This window comes from Sander lucioperca, chromosome 18, assembly GCF_008315115.2.
Source record: "Sander lucioperca isolate FBNREF2018 chromosome 18, SLUC_FBN_1.2, whole genome shotgun sequence".
Lineage (NCBI taxonomy): Eukaryota > Metazoa > Chordata > Actinopteri > Perciformes > Percidae > Sander > Sander lucioperca.
Window position 1 is genome coordinate 31356177 of NC_050190.1, and position 18317 is coordinate 31374493.

Below are 18317 nucleotides of genomic sequence, written 5' to 3' on the forward strand. Positions count from 1 at the left end.
ATTGGTGATAGTCTTGGATTCAGTGTTTAGCTGAGTTTGTTTGAAATTTCACTTTCTTTGGAAAACGTTGCATGATTACAGGGATGGATGGGGGTTCAGCATTGAGAGCTGGAGGAGTAAGTTAAAAGAGATTGATATCCATTCATTTTGTTTAAACAAAAAACATCTAGGACTTAGTTCAGGGAAATGTTTGGCATTTCAGGAATTAAGGGAGGATGGGACAGCATCATATGGAATGGGCACAGGCCTATTTCGGGTCCCAGACATGGGCTGATCACATATATTCATCAATCACACAGTCAGCCCTTTGGTGTAAGTAGTGGCCTGACATTCCATATATGATGTACATCTCCTCCCAGCAACAATTCCACCTAATATGGAGCTAGGGAAGCAGACTTTCACTTACCTCTAAATGTGGCCTTCTTTTGCTTGGGATGTTGGTATTTCTTTTTTTTTTTTATAGACTGTCCTTCCACATTAGCCTCAAGGGAAGCCGTTACTTCATGGCAGCACAGACCAACATAAACACACTGTCCTAATCTCCCAGGGTTCCTCATTTGAAGAATTGTGAAACCTCCTTTCCTGTGTGGAAGCATTGCCTATCCCAGTTGAGAGGCTGTCATCTTAGCTGTAAATGTAAATGGCCTGTATTTATATAGCGCTTTTCTAGTCTTAACGACTTCTCAAAGCACTTTTACATAGTACAGGAACCATTCACACACATTCCTACACTGTGGCCGAGGCTGCCATACAGGGGGCCACCTGCTCATCAGATAAACATTTACACGCAGGTGACGCAGCATCGGGAGCAATTCGGGGCTCAGTGTCTTGCCCAAGGACACTTCGACGTGGGACTGCAGCCAGTGACCTCCCGATTGGTAGACGACCGCCCAAGTCCGATGGTTTTTTGATGAGAAACATTCCAAACCGATATTTGTGAACATTTTACTAGAGGCTGGGTTTTTAAATAGCTGATCCAGGAGATAATAGTTATATGAAAAGGCACAAGACAACCCTTATTCCTGCAACATTCAAAGTAATTTATTCCTTTCAGTGGCTAGCGTTTGAAGGTTAATGAACCAAAGGCAAACCTCATTTATACAGTCATGAGGCCATTTGTGTTTTCTTTGATGTCTTTTTGCTTTGTGAACAAGATAGTATCCATTTCCTCCACATTAAAGGCTTATTCTCCAGTCTGCTGGAAATCCTCCTACACTCACGTGTGCCAGGGGGCAAGCTGAGTGACATCGCTAAAAGATTCAGTGTGTTGGGAGGGCATTAACAGAATTCGAGGACTCACACGTAGCGTACATACACACCCTCTGCTGCCGTCAGCGCTCTCGGAGCTTTTCATATTTTATCGACCATTACAGATGCATGAACTGCTCTCTCAGGATTAGAGGGAGTGCGCGGGAGAGTTAGTGAATGATGGTCGGCCTTTTATCGCTTCTGCCCTGCTGCTGACAGCTCAACGGCCTCCTCATTACGTTGGGGACAGAGAGAAAAAGAGATGAGGTCTGTAAAGCTGCTTAAATTCAACTATCTGATCTTTTGGATAGGATTATCAACATGTTGTATTTACAGTAGAGTGGTTACGGTGTCTGAGGGACTAAACTCAGGGAGACTTTAGCAGTAAGGCTGCTGTTCCTCTCCCACACTGAATGTGTGTTAAATGGCACTATTGTATTTGTGCCAGTGACACACTTTCTGGGGCTTATGATGTGTAAGCATATCTCCTCTTTACAGTGCCTCAATTCAGTGCAGTATTACTGCAGGCTGTTTTGAAAAAAAGTTGGTCACTTCAGAGGGCTGTCCCTATATGCGTTGCTATAACTGTCCCAGAAGAGCATTCCAGACATTACCCAGAAGCCCGCTGTCCTCTATGCTGCAGCTGTTGACCTCTCACCAAGGCAAGATTAATAGCTTAACAATGCACAATATAGAGTGCCCTAATCCACTCACTGACATTGGTAGACATATTCAAACCTAGGTGCACAGGATGAGAAGCCAAACAATGGCAAGCCAACAAACACGTCTATTGAGGACTGCTGAGCTAACCAGTGAGTGTAGTCGTCAGCTTGGAAACCTAATTGGTGATTCAGTTTTTTTAAGTTTAGTTTGAAAGTTGAAAAGTTACCCCTTTCACCACCCAGAAGAGCTGGATCTTCTCAAGCATCTGTGTAATTTGGATAAGTGCATTGTACTGATGGAAAGGGCTCATTCCCTCCAAATGACGAGACTCTAGGCTGTGAAGTACGTGGAGCCTCTTGGAAGTCCAGCATCCATTTCCTGTTGAGAGTGGTAACCAGCTCTGTGACTGTACTCCCCTTAATATTTTCTATGCATATAATATGTCTTTAGTTAGACTGGGAGCTTGTGACTCTGGCATTCCTCCCATATGAAATAAGAAAATGATTTGACACAGCAGGGTAGCGCTTTGGGGTTCAAGGGAAAGGGATGCCAAGTATTAGATTTCATTCCGAGCCCTGTTAATATGTGGGAATGTTTGGGCCTGTGGAATGTGGTATGGCCGACTTTCTTCTCATTCCCAGTATTAATAGGATAGTTATCCCAGTGATCCGGTCTACATGATGAGCAGAGATGTGACTCGCAGAGATGTGCTTCTCGGCCAGAAGACAAGTGGGTCAGCAGTGGGTCTGTTCCTGTGATGTTAGTCTTCCCCCTAGATATGACCTCCTTCCTTAGCCAACGGTAACATCTGCATTGTTAAAGTCCCACAGAGCAACTGGTGGACTTTCCTTGTGTGGATGACCTTCTGAGAACCGTTACTACTACACAAGCTAACGCCTTGAAAGGTGTCTCACGAATAGGGCTTTTTGTCCCACTAGGTCACCGAAACGTGGTCTGTAAACCTGGGTTGATTTGTTGTTACCTTCATCTAAGTCGTCCGCTTCTGCACATTATCTTATTTCAACTTTTGTTCATGCAACTCGTGTCTGTGGTCCACGGCTTCTATGAAGGGGTTTAACATGTTTATAATAATTTGCTTCAAACAGCAACCGTTCATGGTTGGGTAGCCGGGGCCCCTCCATTGCTGCTTGGAGCTGCTACATTTGTTTTGATCAAAGCAAAAAACTCAATCTAAAATCTACTCAAATCTCACAGTTGTTACAACCCCCGTCTTCATGTGGTCTGTGCCATTATGAATGTTCCTCACATCAGGAAATGTCTTTTTTATGAATCGAGCTAAATGAAATGGCTATTAATGTCATCCCTGGGGGATTGGAAACATCACTCCCCCCACTCCCCACCCCACTCCTATTTTTCCAGTGGTTTAGTTGAGGCATTTCCTCTTTATGGGTGAGGTGTGTTACTGTGCCTCATGGCCCCGTTAAAACCAACAGTGCTTATATGTTTGTTTTAAATGAGGCTAGAAGCCAATAAGACCTCTGAGAATTCTCAAATGTTGGCTGTGAAAGAGTTGACAGTTTATGATGTGATATTGAAACACTGCCATGTATAGGTGGTGGAGATCTGGCTTCTCACTGTTTAAACGCAATGAATTGATTGGTAAGAAATGACACTATAAGGACATTACGGACATTTTGAACAGCTAGAATTACAAGTTTTAGGCAGTTGAGTTCCCAGTGAGGGAATATCAATTGATAATAGATAGATATGAAAAGCATTCAACAGTCATTGCCATTGTTCCTGAAGGGATGATCTGTGTGCTTCATATACAAGATCAGTAACCACTTTTGCAAACCTGGGGCGACTATATATAATAATAATAATAATAATAATAATAATAATAATAATAATAATACTGTCCTTCTATTGGCTGTCTGACAAGATCTGTTTGTAAACAAAAGAAAATGAAAAATGCCTCTCTGTCAAAATGTGATTGCATTTGCCTTGGAGACAGTCTGGAAATATTTAAGCAACAGTATTAACCACCAGCTATTAAAGTAATTAATAATAATTGTGGCCAATTTAAATGGCTTATGTTACGTTCATTGCTAGCTCTACATTGTATGACTGCCACATGGAACTGGCTCAACCACACGTTAACATTGTTCTGTTGCTATTGTTTAAGTTAGTTATATACAGTGACTAGAAACATGAGGCGCTTTTGAAACTCTGTGCTTGAAGCCCATTGTCATGTTGTTTCAGAAGTATCAATTCACCATGAGGTTTACTGGTGCATGTTTTGCCCCAGACTGAGTCCTAGAGGGACCATCTGAAGGCACAGCTCCCAGTCCAACAGCTGAATAGGTTTCCAGCTGTCTCACCCTTACAGCTTCCCCTATCTGATTGCAGGGCAGAAAGGAAGTGATTGAGGGAGAACGTAAGCAAAGGAATGAGGGAAGTTTGGAGGAATGGTTGAAAAGAGAGTTGGGGCGTAAAGGGAAGGGTGGGTTTCTGATCATCTGATTCTGGGCTCTTTTCCTGGAAGATGCACGTAGGCATAAAAGCACAGACTACCCTTATCAGTAACTGCCTTAAACCCTTGGTGAGTGTCTGTAGATGGAGCCAAAGCATGGTGCCCATGAATTTTGGTTTCATAAGTGCTTATCTTATATTACTTACACGTGACTTTAAAGCAAATGCTTACTTAATATTATCCTGCTGTCAGAAATTAAATTGAAAAGAATCCTTACTTTATATATAAAATAATTCTCTTTAATTTGATTGCCATGCCAATCAAAGAGGCTGAGAAAGTTTTGGCGAGAGACTATGCTGTCATAGCTAAAAATAACTGTCCCCTTGAAGATCAGATACACATGGACTCCAGAGCTGGTGGAGGGAAGTTGAAGTTGCACAGGCTGAAATAACTATTTCTGCCTGCAATAGCCTACCCTGTCAGGCCCCAGCAGAAATGTCCAAACTAAATCCTCTGGCCCATTGTCCAGGTCCACATGAGAAAGCCACTCGGTGTGCAGACTCTTAAGAAAGCGCTGGCCTTCTGTGTGCTTTCAGAACGAGCGCAGGAATGCATCTCATGCAAATGTACCATGACATGATGGCAGTTCCTCCACTGTCCGCTCTGGCCATTTGTCAGGCGAGGCTGAAACTCGCTACTTACCACGGAGATCTGCACTGGAATAGATTGGTGATGTCACACCTCAGGAATGCAAGTCACAATGTGTGTAGTGTGCAGTGCATTAGTTATATTTACATTCATATGATCATTGTCTGTTAGTCATGCCAGCAGCTGTTTCTGATCAATCACATATCACTATTTCTTTACATACATTTTTTTAAGCTGACCACCCATGGTGCTAAACCATGAAAGTAAATCACTGCTGAAGTCATGCATGAATACAATCTCTTTAAGAACAAACTAAAATGTGTTTGTGTGTGTAGGAATGCCTGCATGTATTGTATGTTGCACTAATGTAACTGATTAGCACTACAGAATGGCCTGTGACTCTAAAAGGGTAAGATGTATGGTGTGTACATGGCTTTTCCCAAGGCCTGAAGCAGCAACTGTGGGTGGGCCACAGATCCAATGGGGTTCATGGGAGAATGAGTTTTCAGTGTCCCAGGTGATTTGGCTTGCAGCCAGTGGCTTTGGAGCAGGGAGAAAAGAATTGAAGGGTAGGTCCATTAGTCATTGGAAAGACAGGCAGACAGTAGAAAGGGGGGGGAGGGGGGGGTAGGGCAGGTTTTAGAGGGCATGTCTGGGGCAACAGCATCCAAAGAGTGGCATGGCTCCCATGTGTCCAATAGCTGGGTTAAATAACTACTTCATGTCAAATTAATGAGTGTGACTGGTTCACTTCCACATGCAATTTTTACATTCCAGTACACAATCATGTCTACCCACACAAATATAAGGACATGCAGACATGTGCCAACACAACACGATTAAGACCTTTTGGTGTGTGTTGGACACATTGGCGTCCCTCCATGTTGGCATCCCGTATAAGAAAATTGTGATTTGTCATCTGCTGCAAGTGCCTGTACCAATTGGAGGAAAAGGTCTGTTAGAAATGATGGGATGTTCAAAGGTTGGGTAATTCCATAAAAGTAACATTTTCCTTATATAAAACCCCATCCTGTGATCTATTTATGGCTGGAAGGTCTTTGGCAACAGCCATTCATTGGATTTACATTGTGAAATTGCCTTTTATGTAATAGTTTTCATTGTTACAGGTGGAGTCTGCTTTTCCTGCACAGGACTCCAGTTGCTCATGCACAAGGGAAACCGCATGTTGGAAACTGTCTTTAATTATAACATCATAATTCGATACATTCTAGAAGCTCACAGTTTGTTTGAGTGTGCACACCATAAACAGATCCACAAGTTGCTCTTCTTTCATACAGAGAAGCTGCTTAAGGCAAGTTTGCTGCCATCCAGTAGTTAATACATGTCATTGTGAATGGAACTATAGCATTAAAATGCACTTGCTGTCCCACAGTAAGCATAGGTGTCACCAAATCTACCAGGACTGAAATCTTAAGGATTGTAGTTGCCTGGTGCTTTTTGCCTTCCAACACTGGTGTGGTCAGACGTGTTCTCCTCTTGCCAGCTGCATGCCACCAGTTTGCCAAAACAATTCCAAAACCTTAATCTGCACTGCATTTGGCATCTTGTTCTTGCCTGTGCCAGCGTGGCACTGCTCCCCCGTCTCTGGTGCTGGGTTCTTATGTAAGCCTGTCTCTACCCTCCTCTGTGGCCCAGCACCCCAGAGGAATGGTCCTCATTTGTGGGACCCAGAAACAATGTGTGCAAAAAAAAAAAAAGTGTCCTGCAGGCTTCCCTCTGATCTTTTATTCAGTGCCTCTTTAAAATAATCTTGCTCTTTGTTGGCTGTGTTTTTGCCTCTACTACTTATTTGTTTCAAACCATTTTTATTGCTGCTCCTTCGTGTTTCCTCCTACATTACTCTTGCCTTTCTTTCTTTGACTCTCTGTATCTGCCTGGAATTACAGTAGTTGGATGAAAAGAGCTATATTAAATTCCATTCATCCATCCATTACAATTAAGACGACAAGGGCACTTTCTTAGCGTGAAAGTGAGGGGCAGGTGGTACTGGGATGTGGAGGAGAATGAAGGTGAGCAAGATGCATTCAAATGCAGGAGCACACTGCTGTAGCTAAAGTCTGAGGAAGAAGGAGGGGAATGTGCATAGTTAAAACAAGAAAAGTGGTGGGAGAATGATGCAGCTTTTTTGATTGGGTCCAAGTGGTTCTATTGAAGAGGGATGGAAATAACAGGAGCTTGATTTGTGTCCAATTTTCTTATTTAGTACTAAAAGCATTGTGTTGTGGGACAGATGTTGGTGAGAGAATTGAAATGATGCAGGCACAGATGTTTGAGAGACTGATCTCTCTATATATAATATACAATATACACCTCTTCTTCTGTCTCTCGCCTGCACACACGATCACACACCAGCAGCAGCCCGTCTCTTCTCACTGCCGCCTCCTCCTTCTCCTCCTCCTTCTCCACTGACCTACTTCCCGGCGCTGGGGATGAGGCGATGTGGTAGTGGGCTGAATGAGAAGTGGCAGCAGTATCTCTTTTTATCTCTCTCTCTCTCTCTCTCTCTCTCTCTCTCTCTCTCTCTCTCTCTCTCTCTCTCTCTCTCTCTCTCTCTCTCTCTCTCTCTCTCTCTCTCTCTCTCTCTCTCTCTCTCTCTCTCTCTCTCTCTCTCTCTGCTCGGCTGCTCTCCAGACGCTTCAAACACAGAGCAGCCAGCAGGCTCCTCTCTCTGCTTTAGGGCTCTTAGTGTATGAGTATGCAAATACTGCATGTGTGTATGTGCTTGCATCAGAAGTTTGAGTAAGTGTGTTTTGAATTTTGAAACGGGTGAGAAGGTGACTGCATGGCTGTGCACATACAATGCAGTGTTTGTTGCAGTAGCATGCAAGCAGGGAATTTCTCAAAATGTGTTTTCGTGCTTTTTTTCAGGCGTGTGTGTCCTGAAATTCGTGTCTGTCATGGCGAGAAGACTAGCAGGGACAAATCTCTACGCACCTCTTCCTGTATCTCCCATTTCGACACACACACAGATGGTGTTAATTAGCCCTAGTCTGTAGAGATCCACAGGCTTTCACTCTTTAAGTAATAGCTTCCTTTTCCTGTGACTTATACAACGACCATACATACATACTAGGGCTGTCCTCGACTAAAGAAATTCTTAGTCGACTAACACTTATATGATTTTGTCGATTAATCGATTAGTTGATGTAATCGACAGAGCTGTGCTCTTTGAGAGGTGATTAAGACTAGAAAAGCACAATATAAATGTAGTTAATGAACCATCTGTAAAACTGAGTTTCTCCACAATTAATCCTGCAAAAGCACCACTTTAAATCTTGTGCTTACCAGACATGTGCTCATAAGTTTCTTGGAAATGAGTAATTAAGCATGAACAAGCATAAAAAAAATGACTCAACTAAAGAAATCTTAGTTGACTAAGACCAAAACGACCGATTAGTCGACTAATCGACTAAGAGGTGGCAGCCCTAGTCACAAAAAAGAAATGCGAATGAGGCCCGTTTCCAGCATCTGGTTCAGGGCCTGTAAGCATATATTGGACTGTTTTAAAATACGGACGTAGTCTCTGTGACATCAGCCATAGGTTTCTGAAGAGCCAAAAGGAAGCTCAAATTGGGCGGCTCCCGGTGGCTCGGGCTGTCGCCATCTTGGCAGAGCCTGACGTCGCCTAAAACCTGATATAGGGTTTTGTCTCCAGTGATGGCACCCACCTGTCCCTCAAAGGGGCACCCCCTGTACAGTTGTCATAAAGGGGTGACTTGGCAATAGAGACCAAAGCCGTTTTTTGTACCAGGCTGTACACATGTTCTGCTGCAAAGTTGGGCATTTTAACGTGGGGGGTCTATGTGGATTGACTCCCTTTTTTAGAGCCAGTTTTTTTCCCGAATTTTTAGAAACCGCTTTTCCAACGGGATACTTCAAGACACGCATAATAGGGTTACACGATATTGACAAAAGGTGATATTGCGATATCGACTATGAATATTGAGATATCGATATTCATTTCGATATTTTTAAACATATGTAAAATTACAAAAGTTACGGGAAAACGCATCAAAATAGATTTATAACAAATTAAACAAGTTTTCTTACAACACAAGGTTTATTTGAACTGACGGTTATATTGGACTGGTCCAACATGAATGAATGAATGAATGAATGAATGAATGAATGAATGAATAAGGACCATGTCTACAGAACAGGACATGTTGTACTGGTTGGACAGTATAAAATAAATAAATAAATAAAGACAACAGGACACAACTTTTCTTTTGCTTATCTGATTTGTTCCATTTTGTTGTCTCTATCACTTTCTTCACTTACACTGTCACTCTGTCAAAATATGCACACACGTGGTACGCTCCATAGGGTTTGTCACGTAGTGGACCCGAGCGCTGACGTGCACTAACATGTGCAAGTGGCACGGTAACTGGCCAATGAAGCATGATCATTATAGCGTTTCATGCGGGCTCTAAATCAAACACAACTAATGAACACAGCCAACGGACGGGACGCAGCGCTCCACAATATAAACAAAATATTGCATACTTATTGCGACACTTTTGATATATTGCGATAACGATATTGAGTCGATATATCTTGCACCCCTAGCACATAACAATACGTTAATGGAAACTTGGCTACTGTCAATGTGTCCAGCTATCGTTAGCCGTAAGTATTAACACCGAGCAGCAACGAACAGAAGAGTATAAAATGTGGAATGAAGCTGGCAGGAGGACATGCGAGAAGTGGAAAGGAAAAATGACAGATGCTACTGTCAGAAGGGGGTGGATGAAGGGAAATGTCACTCCATTCACCCTGAAAAGAGGAATAATTGGAGATGACAGTGAGTCGGAGGGGGAGGGATGAAATGAAAAGCTGGGAGATAAGAGTGTCTTTCAGGGCACATATGGCAGGGGACATGGTCAATTTGGATTGTGTTTGTGTGGTGACTCCACCATACAGAGAATGATAAAGGTTACACATGCACAGCCCTCAGTGTTCTTGGTTCATTGTTTGTCCCTGTACATACAGTATATACTGTATGTGCAGTATATTTCTGTGTGTGTATTTGGAATCCTTGGCCTACTTTCCCTGGCCATGGGCTGGACGACGCCCAGCAGAGCTGGTGTTGAGTGAGGGCTGGCCGCACGTGGGGCTCTGTGGGAGAGTGAAGTTAGAAGTGCACGCACACACACAGATACACACAGAGACACTGGACAGGAGGTTTAGGTTGTGTTTTTTTGCTGAATGGCTTTAAAACCCCTGTAGAGCGGCCTCTTTTCCATTAGGCTCAGCCAGCTGTCCACAGTGTCGATAACTAACTCGCCACCGTAAAGATTTGGCACCAGCTCGCACTTTATCTTATAGTAATAAAAAGGATGAAAAGCAGTCAATGTTAGTCAGAGGCACAGCCTTTTTAAAGTGTAAATGTATGGAACAAATCTCCATAAGTTACCATTCTGAAGTGGGCTTTTTACTGTCACCTCACAGTTTCCTTTTCCCCACTGACTCAACACAGTGACTGTTAATATACAGTACATTCATTCTGATGGGCTAGCATGCTTGGCCACATCTGGTTTGATACAAGTTAATATGGCGTCTCTGCAACTTGTTGCTCATAATACCCCATGCACATGTGACGGTTATCTTAAATTATCAGCACTGTGCCTCTGTTGGTGAGGGGGTGGATGGATACTGGTAAGGGGAGGTTTTACACAGCATTTTTAGACTGGGACTTTGCTGCAATGTCAGGATTGCTGGCAGAGACTTACTACCACAGTTTTTTTTCCTGGAGGGATATATATTTTGGTGGGCAAAGCCTGTTTACCAGGGCAAAGTGGACAACTACCCCAGGGCCCCGTATCCTCAAGGGCCTGTGCGAACTGGCAACAGTGTTACAACCATAACAGCTTTAGCTGAACTTTAGAATGCTTTTTGGAACATAACAAGGACTGTGGATGTTATGTACAATTAGAAATGTGTTAGGCAGGGATTTCTTCACAGACCAAATGGACAGGAAGAACAATTACAGCGACCAAAAATGGGTTCAATGTACATATGGGCATGTGAGTGTTTTTTTGTAATCTTGCAGCACAGTCTTGTAGAGGGGTCCTGTGTCAAAATGTAGTTTAATGCCTTTATTATTTAAGTTGATACTGTGTTTACACAAATACATTTGTATTTCATCAAATGTACCCATACAGACATACATACACTATGCACAGGGAATGGGAGAAGCAGGGGAGTAGTAGGGGCCCACAGGTCATTTTTGCTCTGGAGCCCCCTAGTAGGTTCCAGAGCCCGTGGGGGGGGGCGCGGGGGGGGGGGCCCGGGGGCCCGGGGGGGGGGCGCGTTCAGAGATTGTCACCTCGGCTATCATAACACACATGCTGGTGCAATATCAAATGTACCTCGCACAGCATGCCACACATGCTATTATTGACATCCAGCCCACTGATGCAATGGATATGTAACAGTCCCCATATTTGAAGGTGATTATACAAATACAGAATAATTTAAGATGCAATACTTGCCAGAAAATAAGCCCAGTGATGGCTGCACAGGCGTTTCCGTGTTCAACAAGCCGAAGAAAAACTTTGGTTGCTTTTCCTTTTAAAATAAGCCTGCAGTTTATTTGGAGCTGTGCACAGCTCTGCTGCTTCTGCCTTGAGAGAGATGGCAGATTCAAGGAGGCGGAAAAAGCAAATGAGCAAAGGACGAAAGGGCAAAATGGAAATGTGGTGTTTTCTCGTTTCATTTTTTTTTTTTTCCCCTTTTAAGCTCCTGTCGATGGCCCAGCGCGTTCATAAAGAATTTACCATGCGGCTATTTTTAAACCGTGCAGTGAGAACTCCTACGCTGAACCAACGTGTGAGAGAGTGATGGCGGAGACTCGTACTCAGTCAAGATGTAGTAGATTGTGGCTTCTTGTGGAAACTGAAGTCATAAACTTTCACTGCCATATTAAACAGATGGGTGCAAAGCTCTAGCCATTACTTAATGCTTGTTTGGTTATGTACAAATATCAATAAAAGCTTAACATTTGGAAGAGGAATATAGATGGATAGAAGTATAAAAGTAAAATATGCTTTTGTTGGACTTAGTTGTGTGCTCTGGATGGCAACTTCATGTTATTGTATTTCACATAAATGGCTCAAAAATGGATTTCTTGGTCAACTATTTCTGCTGGATTTGCATGTCCGTGGTATTTGCATAACAGGCTCGAGGTCCATTCATTCACAAATGCCATAAACTGTTGCATAAAGAAGACCTTTTGCAACTGTGTGAGCCGCTGTGGGTGTACGCTCACATTGTGTAAGTAAGTTTGTGGCTGATAGGACATAATATGGTGTAAAGAGTGTATTATTCATACAGTGGAGAGACCACCCATATCCTCTTGTAGCATTGAGGAAATCCTCCAGGGTGTCTGGGCCTATTCAGTCCCTTGCTCCTGTTGTAGTGGGTGTCATTCACGACTGTCCACACACACACACACACACACACACACACACACACACACACACACACACACACACACACACACACACACACACACACACAGTGTCCGCTCTATTGAAAGAGTGAGGGCAGTGCTGGGGCAGCTCTTGGTGCAAGTCTGCACAAACAACACACACACACACACACACACACACACACACACACACACACTCTCTCTCTCTCTCTCTCTCTCTCTCTCTCTCTCTCTCTCTCTCTCTCTCTCTCTCTCTCTCTCTCTCTCTCTCTCTCTCTCTCTCTCACTGGACAGAAACCATTGTACCTCACGGACAAGAGGTTTCTTTGTCCAGGCATAAGTGCAACCGATGTCATGATGAGGATATGATGGCGGCCCCTGCTGCCTCTGTGCCCCCTCGCCACACAGCAATCTGTAGCATCTCCACCATGGTACATGTTCATACGGGCACAGTGAGGGGGAATATGAATATTTCAAAATAAAACTAGATGAAATCAACCGTTTTCAGTGTCGAACTTGCTACTTCCTCCATGGTGATGTTGGTGCCATCTGTGGTGGTACCGTAGGCTCTCATTGCTAAAGCATTTCTGCAGTGTACTTTCCAGAGATCGCTTCTTAATCAGTCTGTATTTCCAGCACTGTAATGTCTTCATAAGAAAATCCAAGCAAGGAGTTAATGCATTTCTTTAGTTTGCATTTCTCCTTTTTGTTTCGCTGTAGTGGCTCTTGCTGCTCCTGTATCTTCCTGTATTTATTGAAAACAAACTGGGGCTGCTGGAAACATAAATTGCTTCTCTTCCTGTGCGCTACAAATAATTTCTTTCCAAGGAAACATTGACCAGATACTGGGCGTGTAGACCAGCATGAGGCCTTCATGAATGTAGTACAGCCTGAATCTCTGTCGTGCTACATTATGATCGAACATAGGATGAAATGATTTACTGTACATGCAAATGTCATGCATTATGACATTAAACATGCTTGCCTAAATGTATTGTCATTGACAGTAATTCTTAATGACACCGGGGAAAGCAAACATAACCGTGTCCCTCTTTCTCCTCTCTCTTCTAGATCATGCCCCCTAGATAGCAGTGTCATCCTCCTCTCCACTCCCCCTCCCTGCCCCTTGGCCCCTTCCTCTACCTTCCCGGTCCAGCACCATCACTGCCACCTGTGTCACCACAGCCACCATGCCCCCCAGGAAGAGGACGCGGTCGGGCCTGGGCTTCCTGTGCTGCTTCGGCAGCAGCGAGCCTCCGGAGATCAACCTTAAAGACAGCGTACCCCTGCAGCTGCTGGAGTTCAGCGCCCCCATGCCACCCGCTGAGGAGCTGCACGCACGTTTCTCCGAACTGGTGGTGAGTAAAGATCTTAATGGTTGAGCAAGCTAGTTAAATGAGTCTTAACATAAACCACTCTGGACAGGTGGTAAGGGAGTGTGTTATACATTTGAGGTTTAGATTTATCTCCCCTTCAGTTGTTTCAATAGTGGAGCAGAGTCAAATTAAGTAATCAACTGGGCTTTTTGATCACTGAATCCTAATGCAATTCGACCACTGTGGTTTCACAGGCTACATAATGAATCAGTCTTACAGTATGTTTTACTTATGAACCAAGTTTCTGTGTGTTAGCAGTTGCTGTGAAATTACTCTTACAGTATACTAAGGATATTTTTCTATAATGCTTTTTCTATCATCGGAACTGGTAACGGCACATTTTCAGGATAGTATAGAAAAAGCAGCGGGATAATTTGCAAATCTACTGTAGCCATCCACTGATTATGTGTTATTGAGCCCGTTCAACTTGATTGTAATGCAGTCCTTTGCTGCATTTTTGACCCATTTCCCAGTACAGTACAGAAATGGTGCACATTAAAGTAAAATCTAGTAAACCCTGAAATTTTCTTTTCCTAATGCCGAGCAGCCCTTTTCTTTTCATTTTCCTTCCTTTTGCGTGTTGTTCATTATCCTGACCAAACAGGATTAGGGACAGGGATTGGAAGTGATTGGGCAGTGCGTCTTGATGGTTGGAAGAGGCCACAGCCCAACCCCATCACCAACAACCCCACCCACCCACCCACAAATTCAGAGGCTCATCCTTTACACTACATGCAGTCCACCCTTGTGCGACAGTTCCCATCTTGTGCACAGATCACACTTGGCAGAAGTTGTTTGTCTATACTTGTGCCAGACTGGCATGGCTGTGTGGGCATGTACCCATGATGTGGAGAGGGATCAGGGCACAGCTGTCAGAATGGAGCAAGCTGCTGTGGGTTTCAGCTGCCATACAAGCTGGTTCTGGCTTTGCTGGAAAAACGGGGATTCGCGGTCTCTTTGTTTGCTCATTTCCTGTCTCTTGCTCCGTTTGGGTCCTGTCTTTTCTCCATCTCAGCGCTTCTGCCATGCTCCCCTTAACATCAGATTTCCTTCTATCTCTGACTCCATCTCCCTCTCTCAACAATGTGTTCAGCAGCATGGCTACAGGACTAGTCTTAGTCCTGGGGAGTGCTAAACTTCCCCGGCTGCAGAATAAATCACTCCTCCAATTGTCCAAATAAATTAAGTGAAATTCCATTTGTGATAGGAAATTATTCACTATTATCAAGGCAGATGTTTTCCCAACGGTGATCCTTTCCCCATGTTTCCAGCTAATTGACCTGATTTGATCCTAAATTTGCTGTCTAGGCTTAATCACTGGTAATGCACAAGCCATTAAACCTCAGTAGCTGCAGTATATATATTGGCTTGATTGGAGAAAATTAAAAGTTAGGATTATAGCAGTCAATACATTGATTGCCTCAATCAGTATCTCTAGTCTGCAATAACTAAAGCTTAGTTACGGAGAACCAACAGGTTGTTATTTAACAAACGTGATGCCCTATGTGGCCTGATAAAATACATACATGGAGAAAAAGTTTTGGAAAAGCGAACACAGACATGTATTTCTGGGATAAAATAAAAACATGCCTTTCATTTGGAAGTGCTTAGCAAATTCACAGCAGTCCTCATGGTTGAGAGGACTGTATGGCCCACAGCTCAGTTTTAAGGTAAATGTCTGAGCTTGCGATGAAGCTGACAAAGATGCATGAGCTGAAGAAGAAGCAGAGCCAACAGGTCCATCCCCGATTTCCAGACCTCTTGACTTGCAGCTTTTCGATCCAGGAGAGAAAGCAGATTTGGCATTTTCTCATTGGATCTGGGCCCTTCCACATGTTGTGAATAGATTATTCTTCAGATGGCTGTTAGATGGCTACATCTCATGGTGTCACTCAGATATTTTGTCTTTGGGTTAATGTCTGTGTTAGGCTCTGGTTCATCTTGTACATACTTTACTGCAGAATTCCGGCATTGAATGTAGCACTGAAAGGTGCTACATTCAAAAAAGCTCTGATTAAGTTGCATCAAATCATAAATAACAATACTAGCTGCTCTGTAAATAATTTTGTGTGTTCAGTTTGAGAAAATAATCTGAAACTAAAAGGGTTCATGTTTTTTGGTTTCATGAATGCGCCCCCTAGTTTTGCATGAAATCTATGGATTACCGGAAATTACATTACATTACATGCCATTTAGCTGACGCTTTTATCCAAAGCGACTTCCAATTAAGTGCTTTCAACCCTGAAGATGCAAACTCCAGACAACAAGAAGTGCAAGTACATTAGCTTTAAATAAGCAAAACTACAAAGAGCCATATGAAAATGCAGCTTCAAGAAATATGTATACATTTTTTTGCTGTAGATCTTATTTCGATTACAGCCATTCAAATCTTGCATAAAGCAGAAATATCGGCGTTCTATCACTGGCAGAGCAGACGTCACAGAGCCAGACAGCAGCCTGCTACACAACACAAGAGCCACAGACTTTGACCAACAACTACATTACCTTTTGGTGCTAAAGTCTACTTTTTATCCAACTTACAAACATGAACACACATCTTGTTCTGCACCTTAGCTTGTTGAACGAGCCACCAAACAAACTAGGGCTGCCCCCTGAAAGTCGTAAAGTGTAATCATCTGTGAGCTCCTCGAGTCGTTGCATGGTAACATTTTTTTTTTTTTTTTTTACTTCTTGTGAATATATTTCAAGTAATCGTATTTCCATGTGTGTAAACCCTTATGTTAATACCTTATTTTGAAAACCGGACATAGTCACATGTGTATCCTTCTGCTAACTTCATCAAGTCTGTCACCGATCTGGGTCGTTTATACTTGGCCATTGTTGTATTACAGGAGCTCTTTGGTTGTTTTAACTGCGTACTTTTCCAATGCAGGACGAGGCTGTTTAGCACAGAGGGAAGGCTCTGTGAATATAGTTTGTGTTCAGGTCTTCACCGTGCCCTTATCATCTTTTATATCTCAAATAGAAAAATCCAAACTTTAAAGGGGCGCTATGCAGTTTTGGCCATTTCTTTGCTGTTTTCTCGCTTTTTGCTCCCAGGTTTCTCTATAGAGCTCCCCCTACAGCTTCAGAATAGATATTTGGCAGCTCCTATGTTTACTTGTGTCTGACTCCTCGCTTGGTCAGTCTGCCCTTTCCTCTTTCTCTGTTCCTCCGACAATGCTTTCCTAGCTTTCTGCTTCTTTTTTGCCGGCTCAGCCATGACGATAGTGTGAAAAACTCCATCGCTACCTTGTTCTTATAGCTAGCCGTGAGCAATTGGTTACATCGCGAGACCTGATATCACGCGGTACTTGCTGATGCTGAGGCCGCCGGCCGAAAGTTGCAAGGGTGGTTTTTCCGATCACAGGCGCTAGGGGGGAGCGAGACGACAACCATTCAACTCGAAAAAAAGTCATATAACCATTCCAATGACTCCGAAGCTGTTCAGTCAAGGTAAATTAAGCTAAAAAAAAAAAAACTGCATAGTTCCCCTTTAAAAAAAAATAGCAATTTCATTTAGTTTTCTTCACAGAAATGAATAAATGCTTAGATATAGGAAAACTGTATATTTAAAGACAAAAGTTGTCTTAAACCCCTTAAAATCAGGATGGGCTTGCACCCCCCCCTCTGTGAAACTTTAGCAGCCCTTAGTGGGGGTACGGACCCCCCGGTAGGGAACCAGTGAGTTAGATGATCACTTAACCTGTGACCGTTTGGTTCATGTCTGATTTGATTGGATGACCAATGCACAAACTGCTTCTACCTAACAATGGTCATCTGTCCAAACAGTTTGTCCCCCACATCTGTTTTACCGATCCGGCAGCCGACTTGCTGACACATTTGACCGGTGGTCCAAAAATCAGTACAACCTTACCTCGAGCAGTCACTCTGTCTGGACACAATGCTTGTAATGTTGACATAAAGAGCCAATGTAGAGAGGCGAGGAGCTGTGCCACAGGGGAGGAAATAAAGAAAAAAATAGAGAATAACATAACATAGCACGTTTCCATGGCAACCGGAGATGGGATTATTATTATGAAAGCCTTTCCTGAGGAGTAGAATGAGACTCAATGGAGCCTCTGGAGTGGGAGCGACAGATCTGGGCCAAACGGAGGAGTAAACCACCTCCACGTGTCTTCACGTCCATAATGGGGTCTTCCACTGTGTCCAGCCAGTGCACGCTCAGCTTACACTCTTAGTGGGAGAAAAGACTTTCACTGACTTGTCTCAGTAATATTGCATGAAAAAATGTTGGCCAGAAAATCCTTAACTTGTCTATTGTATTGTCTACGATTGTATTATTGAAATATATGTAATGAAATATGTGCTGTGATGTCTGTCCCTTGTGTTTTCTTGGAAGATCACACGGCTGATGATAGAGGTGGAATAGAATAAACAGATATTACTTACTACCAGGGTACGATTTCCCGGGGGGGATGCATGGGATTTCCCCCTTTCTGGTTTACATAGCCCTGCATCTGCTCAATTGTTT

The 18317-nt window shown here is 43.3% G+C and overlaps 1 protein-coding gene across 4 annotated transcripts in view; it reads left to right on the forward strand.

The window, feature by feature from the left end:
- daam2 (dishevelled associated activator of morphogenesis 2) overlaps window positions 1–18317 on the forward strand; it is a 112519-nt gene that overhangs the window by 25009 nt on the left and 69193 nt on the right. For all 4 annotated transcript variants that reach the window (XM_031321346.2, XM_031321345.2, XM_035994468.1 and 1 more), the window contains exon 2: window positions 13518–13804. In XM_031321346.2, the coding sequence (XP_031177206.1) occupies window positions 13637–13804 (168 nt within the window). In that variant the 5' untranslated portion in view covers window positions 13518–13636. The remainder of the gene's footprint in view (window positions 1–13517; window positions 13805–18317) is intronic.